Source organism: Rhinolophus sinicus, linkage group LG02 (assembly GCF_036562045.2).
Source record: "Rhinolophus sinicus isolate RSC01 linkage group LG02, ASM3656204v1, whole genome shotgun sequence".
NCBI lineage: Eukaryota > Metazoa > Chordata > Mammalia > Chiroptera > Rhinolophidae > Rhinolophus > Rhinolophus sinicus.
The window spans coordinates 1,939,748-1,962,456 of NC_133752.1; the positions used below are offsets into that span (position 1 = coordinate 1,939,748).

The window sequence follows — 22,709 nt, forward strand, 5'->3', positions numbered from 1 at the left end:
AGTCACGGCATTTGCAATGTGCACAGACGTCAGCCAGAGCAGGAAGGGAAGACCTACACCAGGACAGGGGCTTGCCAAGCTTTTCCTTTTCAGTGAAACCCTCTCAGAAAACAAACAAGCAGCTTAGTAGCATCCTGTTCAGTGAAACACAGAAGCAGAGCTACCTGGTTGAGTCATGGGGCTGGCCCAGCCTCTCTGGTGCTGCTTCTGCCCCTGGGCCCGAGGGCCCAGAAACGCCGCAGACCCACTCGGCCTCTTCTTCCCGGTGGCAGCCATGGTCCCCGGCAAGTGTGTCTTCTGTCTCCGCAAACTGCCACTTATCGTCACTTCTGATCTAAGACAATCGTTTTGAAGTAGATGGTAAACTCCGTGCTGTAAACTAACAAACAGTCATTTCTAGTGTTTCTGACCATCGTGTTAACACAGGAACGCGAACCTCTTTGCCATCAGAAGTAGTATCTGCGAAAAAACGTGCAATCAGGGGCTGGCAGGCTTAGGGAGCGGCAGGGAAGGCGGGTCCAGTGCCGCTCCCTGTCCCCTGGCAGCTGGGGAGCCCTGACTGGCCGGGCCCGTGGAGCTGCGCTGGGTCTCATCCGGCCTGGCACCCGACCTTCACTTTGTAAACTCTGGGTCGCACCTGACCCAGCCCAGCAGCGGGGAGGTTCGGCACTTGCTAGTTAGTTCCTGTGTAACTAGTAGCTGAGAGGTCGTGCCAGCAGGTTAGGGTCATTTCATAATTGCGACAAAGTGGACGGCAATTAGACGTGTCATTTAAGCTGATCAGCCTTAAATCATTAAGATTATATCGGAAAACTTGGGCCTCGTAGAGACTGCTAAAAAGAAAAGCGTTGTAGTTAAGGTCACGTGCCCTGGGCCGAGCTCACTGCCAGGTCTGCGTGCGCTGTCCTGACGCTGCTCTGGTGTCAGTAACTACTTCCTGCACCAGAGTTTCTTGTTTCCTTTTCTTTTAAAAATTATTTCCCCCCAGCTTTATTGAAGCATAATTGACAAAACTTGCATGTATTTAAGGTGTATGATGTGGTGATTCGACATAAATGTACGTTGTGAAGCGATCACCATGATCCAGCTGATTTACACTCCGTCACCCACAGAGTCACCTGGGGGTTTTGTAGTGAGAACACTTCAGATCTACTCTGTCAGCAGATTTCAAATGTACAATCCACTGTTATTCACTGTGGTCACCAGGCTGTGCCTTAGACCCTGGATTTGTTCATCTTTTCACTGAAACTTTGTATACCCTGACCAGCATCTCCCCGTCCCCTGCCCCGTCCTGGTACCCACCGTTCTGCTCTCTGCTTCTACGAGTCTGACTGTTTCAGGTTCCACGGAGAAGTGAGGTCACGCAGTATTTGACTTTCTGTACCTGGCTTATTTCACCCAGTGTCGTGTCCTCCAGGTTCATCCATCGTGTCGCAAAGGCAGGGTTTTCTTCTTTTTTAAGACCAAATAATATTCCGTTGTATGTATCCATCACTTCTTTATCCATTCATCTGTCAGTAGACACTTAAGTTGTTTCCATATCTTGACTACTGTGAATAATGCTGCGATGAACGTGGGGTTACAGATATCTCTTTGGGATGCTGATTTCATTTCCTTTGGATAAATACCCAGAAATGGGATTATTGGGTCATATGTTCTATTTTTAATTTTTTGAGCAAACTCCATTCTGTTTTCCATAGAGACTGCACCATTTTGCAATCCCACCAACAGTGCCCGAGGGTTCCTTTTCTCCACATTTTTGCTGACGCTTGTTATCTCTTGTCTCTTTGAAAACAGACATCCTAATAGGTGTGAGGTGATACCTCCTTGTAATTTTGATTGCATTTCCCTGTTGATTAGTGATTCTGAGCACCTTTTGATGTACTTGTTGGCCAACTATATGTCCTCTTTGGAGAAATGTCTGTCTACTCAGGTCCTCTGCCCATTTTCAATCTGGGTATGGGGTTTTTAGTACTGACTTGTATGAGTTCCTTCTATATTTTGGATATGAATCCCTTATCAGATATGGTTTGCAAATCTTCTGCAGAGAGCTTTCGGACCACTTGGCCGGCACAAGCAGTTTAGACCTGTAGCCCTGGTCCTCTCTGAGTGAGGCGCAGGGGCTGGAAGAGGCCACAGTTCCCTGCAGAGAGCATATGATGCATACCGCCTGTGTCTGGTGGGGTGGTTTCCATGTTAATGACGCCCCTGATGGGCAGGCCCACGTGTCCAGCTACAGGAGGCTGGGGGACTGCACAGTGGGCCCAGAGGGAGGGCAGGGAGCGCTGACCCTCACCTGCTCCAGCTGCACACACCCACACGCTGGGCCTCGGCGAGCGTGCTCTGCGGAAGAAGCCAGACCCCAGAGAGACAGATGGATTCTGTTTTTGCCAGAGGCTGGAATCGAGACGGAGGCCCGGGGAGGCAGGATCATCCAGAGAGAGGCAGCGGCGGTGTGACGGGTCCTGTTCTCCAAGTCACCGAACCTTTACTATCTGCTTTATTTTTACAGATTTAATATTTGAGAAGAATGACCTTTCTTGGTAAAGTGATACTTACGCATTATAAATAATTTAAGTAAGAAGAAAAAGCAGAACAGAAAGTGGTTCTAAAAAATCAGCCCAAATCCAACAACCCAGAAAGTTGCACAGCGCCGCCGGTGTTTACACAGAGAGCAGTCTGGGCAGGTGGACACGGTGGGAGGCGCGCTAGCAAACTCACCAGGTCGGCAGTGCTGGCCAGGTCTCTCGGTGGCGTCCCCACTGTGGCCGCTGCCGCACTCGGGCTGCTCCTGCGGCTCCCTCAGCTTGGGTTTGGGTCTGCTCAGCTCCCCGTGGGAAGCCTGCGCAGCCACCTTCCTCTGCTTTCTCCCTCCGCTGCCCCCTCCCCTCCAGGTCTGCATCAGGGACCGCCTTCCACTGGCACGTGTGTCGCTGTATTGCCATCCCCAGACCCCCCAGGGCACCCAGCCCGGTTCTGTACTAAATGAAGGGGAGAAGGCTTATGTCAGTCCTTTACCAGCCACCTCTCTCGGGTTCTTTGCTTCACCCGGAAGGTATCTGAGAGCCCCTGGCTGTTCTGCTCCTCACATTTCTGCTGCTCTGAGAAGGCGGGCAGTTCTCGTTATGCTCAAAAGGCAATGTGGTGGTAAAGGTCCTTTTTTCTATGTCGTTAATTTGATTTTCAGACATATCTTGCCTCTTTTTTACTTTTTATTGGTCCTGTAATAGTCTTGATTTTGTCCTCAATTTGGTTAGTCAGCTCTGCATTCTCCTCTTTCTCTTCTAGAACATGAAGGATTTTAAAGTTCTTTAGGCTGTGTTTTCTCCAGACCAGATTTTATGTTTGCCTTTTGCGTGGTAAATACCTCCTTTCATCCACCCCTCCATCCACCCATCCTTCCATGTATCCTTCTACCCCCCGTCCACTTACCTATCCATCAGATCGTCCTCCCACCTGCGTATGCCAGCGGTCTCCGTGGTCCCCATCGCTGTGCTTTCTGGGGCTGACGTTCTCAAGCCCAGAGACACCATAGACGGAGCCCCTGTGCCCTTCTTCCCGGAGCCCTCAGTGCCAACTGGGGCTCCCCCCACAAGGGTTTATCCTGGACTTCCCCTAGCTTCCTCCTTATCCCGCCAGTTTGGTTTTGTTTTAGGAGGACATGGCAAAGTTATACTCAGAGACTGATGCTGTCCCTTGTTGCTAGAGCACGTTGCTAGGGAATGAAGGTGCCGGTGTTGGCGGGCAGGCCAGGCTGCTCTGAGGGTTATCATTCCAGGGGACACTGCACAGATTAGCACCCCTGCCAACCAAAGAGTTGCCTTGGCCACAGCAGGAACAGACGTCTCGAGATCTTTGGAGAGCTGTTGAGGTCAGCAAAGTGTGCCTTGCCTGTACCAAATGCTCGAATAGTGCTCACAAACTCGCAGTATTTATAGTCTAAATGTCCCCTTGCCATAGCTGCTTCTCCACATGTTCTTATCGATAAGCCCTTGCTGAGCTGCTGTGTGCTTATCAATGACAGCAGATGAGACTAGGCTTTCCAAATTCCCGACATTTTGGAACCTTCGGGAATCGAGAACGGGAAATCGTATTTCTCGAGAATTCCTGAAATAACCTTTTTTATTTAATTTTCGTTGATCATCTGTAATAATGGCTGTAACAGTAAATGTTAATAAACGGAAAAGTCATAGAGAAGGTGGGGCAATCAGGGTTCGTGTCCCAGCGCAGTCTTTCAGAGGTTTCGAGGCACTCCTACATGTAAAATGACAGTGCAAAACTTCAGTAAATAAAATTTCCTAAGTGGAGGTCGCCCGGAATTTCATGACTAGTGCATCTCTTGCCCTGAACGCTAAACAGGGGTCACTATGGTATCATTTTGGCTAGGTTTCTGTTATATTTCAGGTTTTCTCAAAGTATAAACAATGTAATTAATACAAAGTTTATTTAACCAAACCTTAAAGTATACAGTGAGTTTTTACATATATCACACAATGTATTAACATTACCAATCTCATACAAATATTTTATTTATTAAACATTAATAGAAAACAAATACAAATATTATTCGTTTGAAATTTTTAAAAATACTTCAAATAGTTTTTATTTGTCATTTTTAAAATGAAACTTTGGGAAACATAGAGCATTACTTGCCCTATCAGACAATCATGATATTCACTTTGTAACAAATATATTTCATGTGGAAAATTTTCTTTCATTTTCTGTACACGTTGGTCGAATTGTTATGAGTGCGTCTAAAAGTATCTTCAAGTTGGGAGAGAGAATGCGTTGCTTCATATAAGCTCATTTCCTCCCTTAGAGAAGCTAATATTTTGTCTGCATGCAGAGGGCTGGGCTGTGATGTCGAAATTGGTATTGCTTTAGTCAGTTCACACTTCAGATCAGATTCTGCTTTAATGTCAGAACTCTCTGTAAGGACATCCTTTATTTCTTCTCTTGGAACTTCTTCTGCTGTAAATGTTCCTTTAAAAAGTCCTTCCATTAATGACTTCGCCAGTCGTGCAATTTCATTCTTACTTGACAAGGCAAAAAATTCATCCTCGTCCATCTCACATGGACAACTAACGTTGCTCAAGTACTTTGTGAGAGACACAAAAATCTCTATTTCTATATTTAACCAATTCAAATTTTATTTCCTTTAAAAGCATTTGGCTCATTGAAGAATTCTGTTTTTCTAAATTACTGAACAGGAACTTAAAAATTCCTTCATTTGTGAGAATATTAGCTTCTCTATTGCTTAAGGCTTCAACTGCTAATCTTACAGGTTGTAAGCAATTCCACATACCTCTCAATATTTCATAATAATCTTCTTTCCATAAGTGACCGAGTGTGGTTGGTAGCATCGGCTGTCACTTTGTGGAAACGATTCATTATGGAGAACAGAAAACAGTTTATATTTACACAGAGAAATATTTATTTTCACAACCCAGGATTTGACTACAATGTCATATTAAGGTAAACTACCTTAGATTTCCTGAGTTACACCTGAAGATGACTTTGTAGTCAAATCCTGGGTTGTGAAAATAAATATTTATGTGTAAATACAAACTGTTTTCTGTTCTCCATGATCAAATGTGCTCGATTTACAAGAGTAAAATTAGCTGGTCATGTGATAGCTGATTCTGGTGTCCCGCGTGCGTGTCTGGTGGCGTGCAACATTGTAACACAATGTAACTTTAGATACCGATAAATAGGAAAAATGTTTGAGATACATTGTGAGTAGTACGTTTATTTCCCATTGTGGGTATTACTGGGTTCAAGCAGCCGATTTTCCCAATTTCCCGACCAACTTTTTTCAGTATTTGGGAATGGGAAAGCGAAAAAAATTCCCGAGAATGGGAGGGAAAGAATTCCCGCCCGGAAACCCTAGATGAGAGGATGACATCCTGACGTAATTCACTTCATTCTTAATTTACTTCATTCTTACGTCAAAACATCTTCACTTTTAAAACTAAGTTATATTTGTTTTTGTCATAAGCAAGCGGATTAAAACAACTTCCCCTAAGTCATAAACAAGTGGATCTGAGACCATGTTAAACCAACCCACAGCACGGCCTTAGCAAGAATATTCAGGATTTTGTTGACTCAGCTTCCTGTCCCAGGACAACTGCTGGGAACTTGGGAGAGGGTCAGACATAAAACCCTGTCAACACCTTTTTCAAACATTTTTCCTTGGCTTCCCCCGTCCCCTGTATTTCTTATTTGTGTCTGAAGCTATGGCATGAGGCTGTGCCCACTTCTTTGGTTGCTTTTGTTGGGTTTGTAGCTGATTTTCCATTCCCCGTTGCCCCCACCTGTGGTGGGTGTGGGGCAGAGGAGTGTCTGTGGGCCTTGTCCAGTGCCTGTACTTACCTGGGAGCTGTCGCATGCAGGTTTGTTTTGCTTTTAAGTAGAACTTTGAGTAGGAAGTGAAAGAGGAAAGGAGGTCGTCATAGCCTGTCGCTTTCCAGACGTCCTTGACCTGGTCCTCTCGGTCCGGGACCTGCTCCGCGTCTCCAGGGCGCAGCCAGCTCCGCTCCCACAGTTGGAGCACACCTGGCCAGGGTTGAGTACCGCTCACTGGGCTTGGCTGCCGGGCTGGGTCTTTCTGGGTTCCACCCTCTCCTCATCCCCGGGCTGGGCACCTGGTGAACGATGGTGGGCACGGTCTCAGTCAGATCCAGTGCAGGGTCCCCACTTCCCCCTCCAGTTCTGAGGTCTCTCCTTCCTCCCGCCTCAGTCCAACCCCCAGCTCTGTCTGGGTGTGCCTCCAGGCGCTGTTCTCCATGTGCGTCACCTTCCTAGGAAGCGGTGCTTTCTGGAAGTGGCACACGACCTCAGGTGTTTGGGGTTTGGAGGGCCTCTCCTCTAGTGTCATCCTGCCTGCCAGAGTAGATGCCACCCCCAGGACCACTCCCTGTGCTCTGGTTGGTTGTTCGAGGGCAGCCCCTGACTCCTTCCTTCTGTGCAGCTCCACACACGCCAGGCTGCTGTGACCAGCTTTCCCCGGGCTCACACCACACGGCATGAAGGGAAGGTGTGGATTCTGCCCACAGCCGCGCAGCTCACAGGCCAACCTCCGACCTCCGAGGGCCTGGTGTTCTCTCCCATCGGTGTCCCATCTATCTGCCAGGCTCGCTGTGTGGGACAGCCGCGTGCTGGCCTATCCCACGGCGGCCTGAACCCAGGGTGCCGCCATTGTTCCGTCCATTGGGGGAGCTGAACTGCATCCGTCCTTTAAGAACAGGGTCTTACACTGTGACAGTGTTGAGATGAGTCTGTCTTCTATACAGTTATGAAAGAGGAAGAGAAATGTCAAGGTTTCAGGGCAGGGCCATGGGTATGTGTAGAGAATTCTGGAAATTCATATGTTCCTCATCAGAAAAACAGCAGCCTAATTACACATTCTTTAAAAATGTTTGCTAAAGCGTAGAGATGGAATGTTAATTTGTGATTTGCTATGCGAGAGGGGTTGCTTTAACCAGGACTCTATTTTGGTTTAATGTATCACATTCTTTATGGTTTGCTTTTGAACTTAAAAATTATACCCAGAATAACATAGTGTATTTAGAGGGTACAAAGTACTAAGTATTTGTAAACACTAGTCAGATTGGAGATTTTTGTTTTTGGAAGCGTGGAGACTTGATTTCTGCCAAGATGCCTTGCAGTGTACTGATTTCTTTCCAGTTCTACAAGATATTTGGAGAGAGTTTTTATTAGTAATTATTTATATTGTGGAATTTTTTTCAGGCAAACAGACATTCAAAAGTAATAAGATCAGTGAGCACATACCTACCTCCCAGAAGTAACACATGTTAACATTTGGGCATATTTTTTCTAAAGCATTAAAATCACAGTGGAGGTCTCTTTGGTACCCCTCTCCTCCTGTGTCCCTTTCTCATTCTCTTCCAGAGGCACGACCTGGAAGCGGGTGTGTATCCTTCCCACTACAAGGGAGCTGGTCAGTCTCATTCTAGGGGAAAGCCTCGCTCAAGAAACTGGAGTGTGGGAAACTGTCAGGACTGTTGTAGTGCGGCCCGGGCCGGTGGGGGGTGTAGTGCGGCCCATGTTCCCTCGGGAGCAGTTCCCCCACAGCAGCCCCAGGGGCTCTCATGCCCAGCTCTGGATCTGGGACCTGGTTACACGAGTGTGTTCACTTGTGAAAATCCAGCAAGTTTGCACTTATGATTTATGCACTTTTCTGTGTTCTGCTCTAATAATTTCCTAAAATAATATTGTTTTATATGTTTGAAGATTTTTACCTGAGGACTTTCAAAATGGTCTGGAAATTTTAATAGATCCACTCTCAGGAGAATATGTGTAAACTTGCTAAGAGAAAGTGTTGCAAATCAGATTAGCCAAAATAATTCAGGGGAAGGTCTAGAAATAGAGCCTGGGGTTGGGGGTTTCAGTGGCTTTCCTCAGGGGCTTTACTTGAGTAGCTGTCCTGCAGATGGGAGATACTGGTCCCCACCGCCAAGCTGCATAAACTGAGGAGACAAGTGTGCACCTCCCTCCTGCTGGCTGCCAGCAGTTCAGTTATGAGGAGTCCTGCGTTGGCTTTGTCTGTCTAGATGCTATTTGGGGTCTGTTGAGGGTCAGATATTTTTCGCCCGTCCCCACTTTGGGACCTTTAATTACCAGTATATTAAACCCATCGAGTTTCTCCTGGAGGCCACTGAGGCTTGTGCATTTTCAGTCTCGTTTTCCTCAATAAGCTTTCTGTTTCATAGTCGCTTTTGCGCTTTTTTCCAGTTCACTGATGGATTCTTCTGCGTGTCTAGTACGCTCTTCACCCCATCCTGTGAACTCTTCATTTTGGAGCTCGTGTCTTGTATCTCTGGCAGCCCCTTTTGGCTTTGCTAGCACTTCACTGTCCTCACTGCGCGCATACCTGCCTGTGAACCCTCAGCCATGTTTCCAGCATGTTGGTGTCCTCAGGTTCCTGCTCTGCTGACACATTGTCACTGTCATTCCTGGGTCCCTTCTGGTGACTGATTTTTCTCCTGGTTATGGGTCGCATTTTTCTGTATCTTCACACGCCCTGTGATTTTCCTCCTGGGTGCTGCATGGTGTGGTCTTCCTTGGAAGGGCGTGGAGGTTTGTGTAAATAGGCAGTTAAGTCCTGTGGGTGCGCTCGGTCTGTCTGAGGCTTGTGTTGCGGCTTTTTAGGGCGAGTCTAAAGTGGCTCTTACTGTAGGCTGGTTTAGTGCCCCCACTGAAGCCTAACACTGCCGGGCCTCCTTTGAAGGCTAGGTGTTTAGCAAAAACTAATGGGGGCACTCGGATACCTCGCAATCCCGGGCGAGTTCTGGGAGCAGCTCAGCCTGTAGCTCCCAGCAGTTCTCTGACCCATGGGGTTCCGCCTGTGCACACACAACTCAGAACTCAGCAACGGACTCAAGGGGTCTCCTGTGACACGTCTGGAGCTCCTTCTCTGCTGGCTCTTTTCCTCTGGCACCGCAAATCCCAGACACCCTGGCCCTCCCTAATTCTAATCTCTGTCTCTCCACTCAGTGAAACAGCCATAACCTACCTGGTTCCCCTACCTGGCCCGGCTACTGGTGAAAAGTCACCAGTAGCCGGGCCATAGTCGTCTGTGCTGGAGTTGAGCTCTGCCTCCTGGTTGGCAGACACCCCAGCTCCCCAGCGCTCGTCCCTGAAGCACACCCAGTTCTGTCCGGGAACCAGTTTAGGGAACTCTTTGGGCCCGGGGATGTGCCCTCCCTCTGATTGGAGGGAATTTAGAGGACCTGGCTTGTCCAGCACCACACAGAGAAACACCAGCAGCAGGAGGCATGTCGTTAAGTGAATTCCCTCGGGATAGGAGAGGCGGTGGGGGATGCTGGTGGCGGCCATGGTACCTCCGAGCGCGGCGTGGGCAGCGCTGTCCTAGGTTCGCAGGCTCTTCACACGCTTTCATTCATACGGCCCTCACTACCGCCAGGCGCTCCTGTCTGCGGGTAAATGGCCTTGACGTTGGTCAGAGGGGCGGGGAGCCTCATGTGTCTGGCAGCGGCCCACGGGCTTGTTCAACGCGGGGTGTGCTGGTGTTATCACTGCAGTTTGCTCACGGAGATGTCTGTGTGTGGCTCCTGCGGCCCAGGGGTCCCCTGCTTCTGCGCAGCTCAGGCTCAGGCCTGGCCATGCTCAGCCTGTTCCTGCCCCTGGAAGCAAATCTGAGACGGCCCTCGTCTGGTCCCGTGGTGCTGAAAAGCTTCCATGTGAGTGTCTCAGTGACGGCCACATCGGACAGCCCTGGCCTGCGCGGCTGTTTCCCGAGCTTCAAAGGCGGCCCTTTGAGTCAGTTCACCTTAATCAAGCTCCGGTCCTGCCACCGGCGGGGATCTGTCTTTAAGAACTCACTGTGGAGAAGGGGCAGGAATCTGGGGAGGAAAGCGGCCCCAGGTGCCTGTGTCCTGCTGGTGGCCGGAGGGACATGCAGGGAGCCGGGCCTGTGCCACATGCCATCGCGCCTTCGCCCATCCTGCCTGCTGGGCCCAGTTGGTCTCCGTCCTCCCACTGATGGGCACGTCATCTTCACTCTCCCACAGGACACATATGACAGCACAGACACACGTGTCCCCATCCCACCTGATATGTGGGTGAGCTTGGAACACACACCAGACCAACACTGGGCATCCCTCACTGAGGACAGGCCCCGCTGTTTTCTGATGACAAGTCCCAGAACTCGCTCTTGGCCAATTTGAATACGTGAAATGTAGACAACAAATCCAGAAAGAAATGTAGTAACAAATGTCTACACAGAGTACTTATTTCATTATACAAAGTTACATTTTACATCAAATGATACTAATTTAGAAAGGCTTCTATTCTCACATTTCCTGATACTGCTTTATTCAAGCACTTTAGATGTGTTTTTGTTACAGCCGTCTTCAAGTAATGAAAACTTTTTATTGCACAACTTACACATCAGCAATGAACGTCTTGAGGGGCTTTCACAAAGTGAACACACCTGTTACCAGACGTCCCAAAGCCCCCCACCGCCACCCGTCAGCTCCTGCCCCCCAGAGCTGACCCCAGCCTGACTGCTGATGCCATCTGTAAGTCTTGCCTATTTTTGAACTTGAAAAAAAGAAAAGGATCCATACAATGCCTGCTGTTGAGTGTCTGCTTGCCCCATCTAACACTGGGTCTGTGCGCTTGCCCTTGTTGTGCACCAGTCACTGTGCCCTGTCACTGCCGCGTGCTGCCCCATCATTAAATACGTCACTGTTTACTCATCCCGTCCGCCGTTTGGACATTGAGTTGGTTTTGATTTGGCGGTGACATACGGTGCCACTGTCACGGGGCTGTGGCACCTGCATACGTTTCTGTGGGTGGTGATAGGCAGGTCGTGTGTGCGTGTCAGCCTTTAGTAAATACAGCCCGTTTTCTTTTTTTTTTAAACTTTTTTAAATTACTTTCAGGTGCACAAAACAATGTACTAATTAGACATTTACTGTTTATATCCCTCACACAGTGAATACTGCCAGTTTTCCAAAACAGTTTTCCAACATATGCACCGCACAGTGGCGTATGCAAATTTGGGCGCTGCACGTCTTCTCAGCACTTGATACTGCATTTTCCTTGTAGCCAGTAAGGAGGTGTCGGGGCGCTGGGTGTGGTTTCAGCTCGCACATCCCTCACGACTAGTGAACTGAGCCCCTTTTCATGTTTTCAGCCATTCAAATATCTGCTTTTGTGAAGTTCCTTGCAAGGTTTTTGCTCGTTTTTCTCTCAGATCACGTGCCTTTCCTTATTGATTTGTAGAAATTTTTAAAAATATATTATGTTGCATTTGTGTAAGCAGGTGAGGCCCCTGCTGCTTACCTGTTCTTTCTTAATGGTGTCTCTTTTTTTAGATTTTTATTGGGGAAGGGGAACAGGACTTTATTGGGGAACAGTGTGCACTTCCAGGACTTTTCTCCATGTCAAGTTGTTGTCCTTTCAATCGTAGTTGTGCGAGGGTTCTGTTCAGCTTCAAGTTGTTGTCCTTTCAGTCTTAGTTGTGGAGGGCGCAGCTCAGCTCCAGGTCCAGTTGCTGTTTCTAGTTGCAGGGGGCACAGCCCACCATCCCTTGCAGGAGTCGAACCGGCAACCTTGTGGTTGAGAGGACACGCTCCAACCAACTGAGCCATCTGGGAGCTCAGCGGCAGCTCAGCTCAAGGTGCCGTGTTCAATCTTAGTTGCAGGGGGCAGAGCCCACCATCCCTTGCGGGAGTCGAGGAATTGAACTGGCAACCTTGTGGTTGAGAGCCCACTGGCCCATGTGGGAATTGAACCGGCAGCCTTCGGAGTTAGGAGCACGGAAGCTCTAGCCGCCTGAGCCACCGGCCCGGCCCATCTTAATGGTGTCTTTTGATGACCAGAACTTCTTAATATCATCCAATTTATCATTTTTTTCCTTCTTGTAATGCGTTTTTTTGACCTCTTGGAGCAGGTGTTGTCCTTCCCATGGCCATGAAGGTAAAACCATTATTGTTTTGTCTTTCCCATTGAAATCTCTGGTCTTCTGGAACTGATGTTTTGTATATGATGTGACTTAAGGAACAAGACTCATTTTCCCCACATGAGATCCGGTTGACCCAGCTCCGCGTATTGAAAAGACGGTCCTTTCCCCACTAAATGGAAGCAGCACCGTTATCAGGTAATCATATATTCGCGGGTCTGTGCGGGCCTCTCTATTCTGTTCCACTGGTCTCTCTGTCTGTCATTGGATCAGCACTTCGTGTCGTAATTCCTGCCGCTCTGTCGAGTCTCAGCTCTGTGTCTTCAGGGTGCTTCGTCTGTCCCCGGCCCTCACACATATTAGCGCCAGTTGTGAGGCCCCAGCTGTTTTGCAGAGTCTTTTGGCGTCTGTCTGAGGCGGCTGAGAGCGCTGTGCGAGCTGTGTGATGCTTGCACGGGAAAGAGGCCCACAAGCCACAGCCAGCCGCTGACAGTAGGTCAGCTGGTTTTAAAACCGTCTTGTACGTTTCTGACCTTCATTATGGAGCTTTGTCTTGCTCACTAAAAATCTCAAGCTCATTCCATAATGATAAATACTAAACCTGGCGTGGCTTGTGTGCCTTTTGAAAAAACATTTCTTTTAGATACTGACCTCTGTAACTATCTAAGACCAGCATTAGTTGAGATTTTTTTCAGGCACACGTGTCACCTTCAGATACACTCCGTTGTTCAGAGGAGGGTGAGAGAAACCTGTGACATACAAGACCTGACAAGGGCTTGCATCTGAGGTGGCCTGTCACATCGGAGAGAAGCAGGTGGGAAGGCCATGGGTGCCTCTGCGGGACGGTGGCCGACGAGTGGGCTTTGGGGCCTGTTGTGGGGCGAGTGCAGCAGGCCTAATCCAGTCAGAGGCAGCGTGGCCGAGCAAAACTGAGACCTGAAAGCTGAGATGAGCTGAACCCTCTTATAAGTTTGGGGAGACAGGAGGAATGGGGAAAAGCAGGAAGGAGCAGCCAGCAAGAGCAGGAGCCCCGAGGGAGAATGTGTGTCCATGAGCACAGCGTAGAGTCAGGTGAGAGAGGTCCCAAGCTGACCTTAGGTTTTCACGTGGGGACCTGGAGGATGGGTGGTGATCATGCCATTTGCAGGGATGGGCAGGAGCAGGGTGGGGAGAAACAGATAATGGGGCAATAACAACAGTTCTGCTTTGGACCTGTGGTGTTTGAGATGCTTTATTCAGTTTCTACATAAATGGAGATGTCATGTTGACAGTTGGATAAATGACTATAGAATGCACAAAAGTGGTTGGGCCTAGGAGCATAAATTTGGGATTTATCAACCTGTCAGTGGAATTTGAATTTGAACTTGAATAAGAGATCATGCAGAAAAGGTGAGCCTCAAACCTCTGAGGTAAGTGGGAAACTGGGAGACCGCTAGGCACAGAGATGTGAGAGGCAACAGGACATGTAAGAAGTGAGAGCATGGACTCTGGAGCAATACTGTCTAGGTTTAATTCCAACTCTGCTACCAGCTGTAAGCCTCAGTTCTCTCGTCTGCAAGATGGGTCCTAGGATGCGTCCTGTAGAGTTGTTGTGAGAACTAAATGCGTTAATATATGTGATGCACTTAGAGCAATACTGGGCACATAATGAAGTGCCATAAAAATGGTAGCTGCCATTACTAGATGCCTTGTTTGCATTGCTTTCTAACGTGATTAACACTGGAAGTGGATAAAATTGCCTAGAGGGCCTGGGATAGAAGAGGCTGGGACAGATCCGAAGATGGTGACGAGATCAGTGGGGGAGGAGGAGCACCAGGGGACACAAACTGTCCATTTAAATGGTTAAAGATCCAGTTTCAAAACAGAACAACACAGGAAGATTGAAAATAATAAAATAAGATACAACAGGCAGATACTAAGAAAAAAGAAACTGGTATGGCAATATTAACATCAGAGAAAATAATTCAAAGTGAAAAATGGAAGAAGAACAAAGAGAGTTGTGTGCACCAAAAATAAGCATCACATTTATAAATCAAAATTAGATGGAACTACAATAAAGTTGACAAGTACTCTTAGGGGGAGACTGTAATATACCTTTTTCAGAAACTGAGAGACCAAGCTGATAAGCAAAATAGTAAGATTACAGAGTATTTGAATGATAAACGGAAACATTAAATCTAGCAGATACATATAGAACTTTACACCCAATAGAGAATATACTTTTTTCTAAAGATGCATGGAATATTCCCCAGAATTGACTATATCCCGTGCCAGAAATGCAGTAGCTACAAATTTAAAAAACATTTATAGCATACAGATCACATCGACTAGCAACAGTGTAATAAAATAGAAATCAATTGCAAAAAGACAACAAAAAATAATTCATACATTTGAAAGTTTAAAACTGTACTTTTAAATAATCCATGGGTCAAGGAGAAAGTTAAGATGGAAATTATAATACAGTTTAGAACTGTTTAACAATTATAGTGCTACAGATTAATACCAGTGGGATATAGCCAAAGTGGTTTTTAGAGAAAAATGTGTAGCATTAAATGTATATATTATAAAAAAGAAAAGTTGGGAAAATATGGGGAATAAGCTTTCAACACAAGGAGGTAGGGAAAAAAACAGAGCAACATAAATGCAAAGTAAGATTAAAGCAATAATAAGGATAACCTAACAAAATAGAAAACAAAACAAAATGCATAGCAGATTAATAAAACTAAAAGATAAGTCTTTGGCAAGTATGATCAAGAAAAAGACAGAAGACTCAAAGAAAACATCAGTAATGAAATGGGTCCCAATAAGTTGTAAGAAAATTATATGAATAACTTTACACTAATACATGTGATTACCAGATCAATTGGACAACTTTTAGGAAAATATAAGCAATCAAAGTTGGCCTAAGAAGAAAAAGAAATTTTGGTTAGCTAAATCAGCATAGGCAAAAATGACTTTTAAGTCAAAGATTTATCCCCCAAAAAGGCACTGTGCCAAAACCAATTTATAGGTGAGTATATTAGTCAGCTTAGGTTAAATAATGTTGCAATAACAAATAACTCCAAAAATTAGTGGCTTTACAAAAGCAAATATGTCTTTCTTACTTACACTACATGCCTACTGCCATTTGACTTAGAGTTTTCACTCCAGGAGTCAGGCTGTTGGAGTAATTCCTCATAGGACACTGGGTCTTGTGGCAGAACCAGGCAGTGGCTGCCCCTGAAGTGGCACATGTTATGCTCTCTCACACTCTGGCCAAAGCACATCCCAAGGCCAAGTCTGACAGGACCGAGGACATGGGTAACCCTCCCACAGCGAGGGGCAGCAAACACTGGAACGTAACGTGGTCTTCCACGCAGGGTATAGAAGATGGGAAGCTACCCAACTCATTTTGCAATGCTAGCTTACCCTTGGTACCAAAACTGGACAAGGATGCACAAAATTAAGTTATTGGCCAATTTAACTTATGAACAAATATGGAAACTTCTTAGCTACAATGTTAGTAAATTGAATCCAGCAGTGTTGTTGTTGTTGTTTTTAAAGCTGCATCCCAAGAATAGTTTAACATTAGGGCATTTTCCATTCAAGTCACCACTGATTCATTCAACAATTATTTTTCGAACTCCTACTTCTAAAACTGTTCTGGACCCTGGACGTTGGCGAACAAAACCAAGTCCCTGACTACATGGAGCTTACGTTTTGTAGTGAAATATCACCAGCACATGAACAGATTGTGTTATATTAGTAGATTAAAGGAGTAGAACCATACGATTATCACAATAGAGGCTAAAGGAGCATCTGATAAAATTATACACCCTCTCTGTTTTTTAAAACTTACACTTAATAGTTAAGCTTCAGGAGCATTCCCGTTAGAGCCAGGAATAAGGCAAGGATGTTCTCTATCTCAGCTGCTATTGAACAGTGTATTGGAGATTCTGGCCAACACTATAAGGCAAGGAAAAGAAATAAATTAAAAAACTTGTAAAGGAAGAAACCAAATAATCATTATTTTTTTTAAAGCTCTATTTCTGAAATTAGATAGACCTGTTTTTTTTGTTTTGCTTTGTTTTTTAAAGATTTTATTGGGGAAGGGGAACAGGACTTTATTGGGGAACAGTGTGGACTTCTAGGCCTTTTTTCCAAGTCAAGTTGTTGTCCTTTCAATCTTAGATGTGGAGGGCGCAGCTCAGCCCCAGGTCCAGTTGCCGTTTTCTAGTTGCAGGGGGCACAGCCCACCATCCCTTGTGGGAGTCGAACCGGCAGCCTTCAGAGTTAAGAGCACCGAGGTCTAACCGCCTGAGCCACTGGGCCGGCCCCAATAATCATTATTCTTGAATGATACTGTTATCTAACTAGAGAACCCAAAGCATATCAATCACATGGCCAGTCCTTTTAGAACTAATAGAGTTCAGAAAGATAAAAATGAGTAGCTTTCCTAAACAATACACATTGTTTCTATGGGGATATAGGTATACATGTTAGTAAAAGCATTAAAAAATATTTGAAAGAATCAACACCAAACTAATAAGATGGGTTTTCTCTGGGGTAGGAAGATAGGACCAGGATTTTAGATAATGCTCAGTAAGAAATTTTAGATTTATGTGTAATATTTTAAAGAAGAAAATATTCATGAATTGTGCATTAAAACGGCAAAATATGTATAATTTGAAGTTATATGCCTTTCAGCCTTTCATCTCATTAACTTGTATTTGGGAGGCATGATCCATTATTCATTCAGCATTATTGCCGCCTACCATGTCCCTGGTACTGTTTGTCACATAGCATTCCTATGACGCCAGTATACAGTTGCTACCACAGTTTTAGAGAAAGGTGAAGTGACTTGTGAGTTAACTTGGTAAGGAGCAGAGTGTCACAGTGTCCCTGTGCCATCATTACAGCTCCTCCCGCAGTGTTACAGAAGGGTGAGGACATTGCCCAGCTAGGAAGGGTGGGGCTCTGATTCGACTGGCAGTGTGACTCTGGAACCTCACCGTGAACCACCACACCTGTGCCAGGCACACTGGCCTGGAGACTCTGGTGCCCAGGACAGAGTTTGCCACGGAGTAGACTTGCAGTGCATCTGTTGAAAAAGTGAGGAGGGAGGGCCCATTTACCTCTTACTCATCTTAGATGGCCCCAGCCAGTTTTAGGAAGAAAACAGAAAGGTTGGCTTGTTTGTGTAGTGGAGCCCTGGTCATCTGCTTCTTCCATAGGAGAGTCAGGCTTGAGAGATCCCCAAGGCAAGGTAGACACTCCAGCCTTTATCTCCACCCACTGGAGATGTACAGACCATAGTAACAGGCCCCGCCCACTGGAGACATAGAGACCAATGGGTGAGGGGCATGTCTCTGGGAGCCTTGCCCATCAAAGCCTACTCCTGCAGGAGGAGCAGGTGAGCTGCCAGCCTTCCCTGGACCAGGGAGGCGGCCAAGGGCCCCCAGGGACCAGGAATCAGCATGGTGAGCATGGTGCTAGTTTTTAAAACCCAGTTTTGGACAAATGACGTTTTAAATTTAATTATTTTATTTGGAAGTCATGTAAAAGGTACAAATATTACATTGTGTTTACTTTTACAGCTAACATGTCTTCCTTAAAATTATGTGAAATCGTTACTGTTGCAGAAAACCCAGGCTTATGGTGGCCATAGCTAAAAACTTACAGTCTACAGCTGACATGTACGAGGTGTGATAAAATAATACGGGGAATGTTTGAAAACATTTATTAAAGTAGAAGACACATTGCCATTAACTCCCCTGAAAATACTCCCCCTAGCTTCAGACACACTTATTCCATTGTTTTTGCCACTTTCTGAAGTAGATATGGATGTCCTGTTTCGTGAGTGTCTTTAGTTACGCTGTTGTGGCTGCCTCAATGTCCTGAGTCATTCTGACTTTGGAGAAGAGCCAGAAGTTGCATGGTGCCAGATCCGGCAAATAAGGTGGATGAGGACACATCATAATGTTTTTGACAGAAATTGCTGTACCAGAAGCAATGTGTGACATGGGGCTTTGTCATGATGGAGGATGATTTACAGCACACTTTAAAACACAACTTCTCTCAACCGTAGCTCACACCCAACTGGCGGCACTGAACAAGTTGAAACTTGTCACACAGTTTGTTACTAAGGTTCCACATGCTGCTTCCCATATTGAAGATCCCTGCCTTTCCATTGGATGGCACTTAGCAACAGCATTCACCGTATTTTGTGATCACAGCGGATAGGCTCCATGTTACACATCGCATCTGGTACGGCAATTTCTGTCAAATAAAAACATTACGGTGTGTCCTCATCCACCTTATTCACCGGACCTGGCACTGTGAGACTTCTGGCTCTTCCCCAAAGTCAAAATGATTCAGGACATGGAGGCAGCCATGACAGCGCAACTAAAGACACTCAAGTAAGAGGGCTTCCAGAACTGCTACAGAAAGTGGCAAGAAGGATGGGATAAGTGTGTTCCAAGCGAGGGGGAGTATTTTGAGGGGGATTAATGGCAATAATAAATGTTTTTAAATTTAAACATTCACAGTATTGATGATCACACCTCATACAGTAGGTGTTTTCCTTTGTCACTGTATTACTTCTTCCTGCTCTCAGGAGGGGCCTCTCAGTCCATTTCTGATGAAGGGGGTGCCTTTCCCACGCATCCTTTATGATTTTGTATCCTGATCCTTTCCCTTGCCAGAGCACTGGTCCTCCAGCCCCGTGTCAGCGCAGGCCGGAGGCTCACAGCTGGGCCTTGGTTCCCTGGTGGGGCCCTTCCTTGACTGAGTGTAGCACCCATTTGAGTCTTACTTATGGAGCCCGTATTTGGGGCCTGAGGCTTCTGCACTGGGCAGTGTCCTCTAGGCAGGGACAGGCCACAGCTGGAGAGTCTGCATTTCATGTGTGGCCCTGGGCACAAGAACAAAAGAATGTCTTCACAAAGCGTTCGTATTTTGTTGAGATGAAATACATTAATTCCATAAAGAAATTACTTAATAAGTGAATAATGTAATTCTTTTATTGAAATTTGCATAATATATTAATTTGATTAGGGCTAATCTTTGAAAAATGCCCGGTGTCCCTATCTGGTGAGTTCTGGAGGCTCCCTGTGGCCAGTTGGCCAGCCACTTGTGGTCAGAGTTGATAGCTCTGAGCCTAGAATCCTGAAAATGCAGTGTGACAAGTGACAAAATTCACACGTCTCCACTCATCTCCACACTTCCCACACTGACCCTTTTTGGTTACTGTACCGCCCACTCATGTGGCCTCGTGAGCTCTCCCAGCATTTCACCCCCATCTGCTTGGCATTTCACTTTCCAAAAGCACTCATGTCATTTCAGACTCAAAGTTTGTTTGGCTCTGCTCGGCCAGACTTTCCTGGTACTCACTTCAGGAGAGACTCGAATGCAGCCTCCTCCTGTTTGGGCCCACATTTCTCTGGCCTGGGACGTCCAGGACGTACACTGTCCATCAGGCCTCCATGGGAGCGCAAGGCGTTTTACCTCCTCCAGGGCTATGAAATCTGGCTGTGAGGCCAGACTGGTGTAGCTCACGGAGCAGTGTGACGCTGGGCACCGGCCGCGGAAGGATGGCGCAGCGCGGTCTCTGGCTAATCTCAGGCCAGTCGTGGGAGGTCTTTAGACCTTGACAATGTCATCTGTAAAAGGGGCGGATTGAGTCAGATCAATAGTTTCTAGAACGGTGCTGTGGGGTTCTAATGATCAGTAGGGCTCCATAATTTGTCATCGAGAGGAGCTGGGCCGGCCTGCGGGCGCTGTGCCAGGTGAGGCAGAATGGGGCCTGAGGTCTGTAGCATCTGTCCTTGTTGGAGTCCAGGCGGAGACTTGGGCCACAGGATGGTCGCTTTGGCTCTGGGTGGTGTGATGTGATAGACGGCATGGCCATGGGGTCCTTGTGCCTTGGTTTTCTCATTAGGGGACAAAGGAACATTTGCAGGGCTTAGGGCAAGAAGGAAGAAATGCTAGGATCTTTAAAGAGGCATAATGACTAGGTGACCTGAAGTGGATCCCGGACTCGGGAAAGCTAGAAAGGACATTAGTGCTGCCATTGGAGTATGGACTGTGTGACTCCCCGATTTTGACAGCTGTACTGTGGTTATGAGAGTGTCCTTGTCACTGGGAAATGCACACTGAAGTATTTAGGGGCGAAGAGGGAAGCCGTCTCCGGCTTAATCTCAGATAGTGTGCGTATGTGTGCGTATGTGTGTGTGTGTGTGTGCGTGTGCGTGTGCGTGTGTGTGTGTGTCTCAGAAGAAAGAATGGGAGGAAGGGAATGAGGGGAGAGAGACAGGCTGACGTAGCAAACGTCGGGAAAATGGTGTTTGGTGACTGGGTAAAGGGGCATGGAAGTTCCTTTCAGTAGTCTTGTGACCTTTCTGCAAGTTTGAAATTATATCAAAATAAAAAGTCGCCCTAAACGGATGGCACATAAGAAAGGGGCAGTTCTAGGAAATGGATTTATTAATAAAAAACAACACATATAAAAAAGGGGGGCAATTTTAGTGCAAGTGAAGGAGTGTTCCCACGGCATTGGCTATGCTAACAGCTCTGCCTTTCTGAGCACCTGCCGGCCAGGTGTGGCTCTAGTGACGGTCGCATCTGGACTGTACGGCCCTCTCCACAGCCCTGGGGTCCCCTGTGCAGCCCGGGCAGGGCGGGGCTGGCCCAGAGGGGCGGGGCCTGTCGGTCCGCTCTTCCCACGCTCTGCGGCTTTGCTTGCCTGGGGGGTGGTCCTGGGCTCTCCCTGTACTGCAGAAAATTGAGGTCAGAAAGGACATGGACAGGAAGGTAGGACCAATTGAAGTTCTCTTTTCAAACCCTTTTCCAGAACTGTCTTCTTGGAAAATGTTGAGATTGTGGTAACACCTTTTTCATAGCGCTATCACCAAGTTGCAGTTTGTGTGGCAGCGTCTGTCCCAGAAGCTATAGCAGGGGTCACCGCCAGTCCGTAAGCAGCGCCTTCCCAGGACACAGGTGCGGTCTGCGCTCCCCCCAAAGGTGCTCGTTACAGTGTAGAAGTGGTCCCGTTCGCTCCCGTTGCTTATTACCGGACATCGCGCAGTTTTGGTGATCAGCTTCTCACTAACAAGATAAGTTTATGGGATAAAACAGTTATTTAGATTTAAGATACATAGGGAAATAAGAGTTTAAAAACTTCATAGTTATTATAAAAAACCACAAGTATTTTTGTTTTTTCTTTGCCGTTGCTAGTTGGGCAAAAACAATTCCCCGGATAGAGCGGCCTGTGGGACAGCGCTGCCCGCCCTTCGTCTCCTGCACTGCCGCCCGGGAAGGCCGGCCTGCCTGCCGGCTTCTGGAGCTGGGCTCTGCTGGCCTAAATAATTCAAGGCCGGTTGGCAGCAGCAGGCCAAGGGCCCGTGGTAAATTATGCATGCGTGTTCTGCAGGGCTTTGTGTTAAGTGCACTATTGGTTTCCTCTTCTGAGCGAGCAGGGAGAGCTGCCTTTGTCAGCCTGTGCCACTGCCGTCGCTGGAGCGAGAGCACTACTTCGCCTCCTTGGGGAGCGAGCTAAGGAGCAATGTCTCTGTGTGTGGCCCGGGCCTTTGCCCGGGGCCCCGGGGGCTGTGCCAGCTGACCCTGGTATGGATTCAGAGGGGTGGTTTGCGGTGAATGGTTGGAAGTATTTGGTTAAATGGCATCACAGTGGCTCTTATCAGCTCTACCCAGGTAAAGTCCCGCGTGGTCTGTGCGCCTTGTCGTGGTTGGCGGGGGCAGGCTGGCTGTGCGGTCTCCAGGTATGTCTGCGGGGCTGGCGCAGCTCCCAGGTCGGCGTGCGGCCTGCGCCCTCTGACCGCCCTGGAGTTGTGATGGAACTAGTTCACGTGCTTGGGATTATAGTTTGGATGAAATATTCTGGCGAGATGTTAATGGGCTAGCGCCCTGTGTTACAGAATTACCTATAAGAATTTAATGCTAAGACATTATTATCTGCAATATACAACCGACATGTTCATCTAGTGTAAATAAAGGTGGTGGCTTTTCCAGTTACCAGCAAATCTGAGACAGACTTTAAAAACTTTCTCCCCAAGAAAGCATTTCCCTGACTCAAACTGGTCAATTAAAAGAGGAAAACAAAGCCACAACAAAAAGCAGGAAACATTCCCCAAAGTGAAGTTGTGACTCGGCCCGGGCGGGTGTCTCCTGTGGGTGTTTTCTTCTGTGCTTAGAATACAGGCGCGTGCCTGTCCCCGCTCACCTGGCACCCACAGTCAGGCAGCGGTTTAGGTGGATGGGG

At 47.2% G+C, this 22,709-nt stretch overlaps 1 protein-coding gene across 7 annotated transcripts in view; it reads left to right on the plus strand.

The window, feature by feature from the left end:
• Nucleotides 1-22,709, plus strand: part of RGS12 (regulator of G protein signaling 12) — a 118,516-nt gene that overhangs the window by 67,095 nt on the left and 28,712 nt on the right. Inside the window, exon 1 of one of the 7 annotated variants that reach the window (XM_074320627.1) lies at nt 12,413-12,649. The exons of 4 other annotated variants lie outside the window; for them this stretch is intronic. In XM_074320627.1, the coding sequence (XP_074176728.1) occupies nt 12,628-12,649 (22 nt within the window). In that variant the 5' untranslated portion in view covers nt 12,413-12,627. Of the gene's footprint in view, nt 1-12,412; nt 12,650-21,909; nt 22,142-22,709 lie in introns of those variants that run through there. 2 more of the 7 variants (XM_074320634.1, XM_074320614.1) reach the window with 2 other exon arrangements.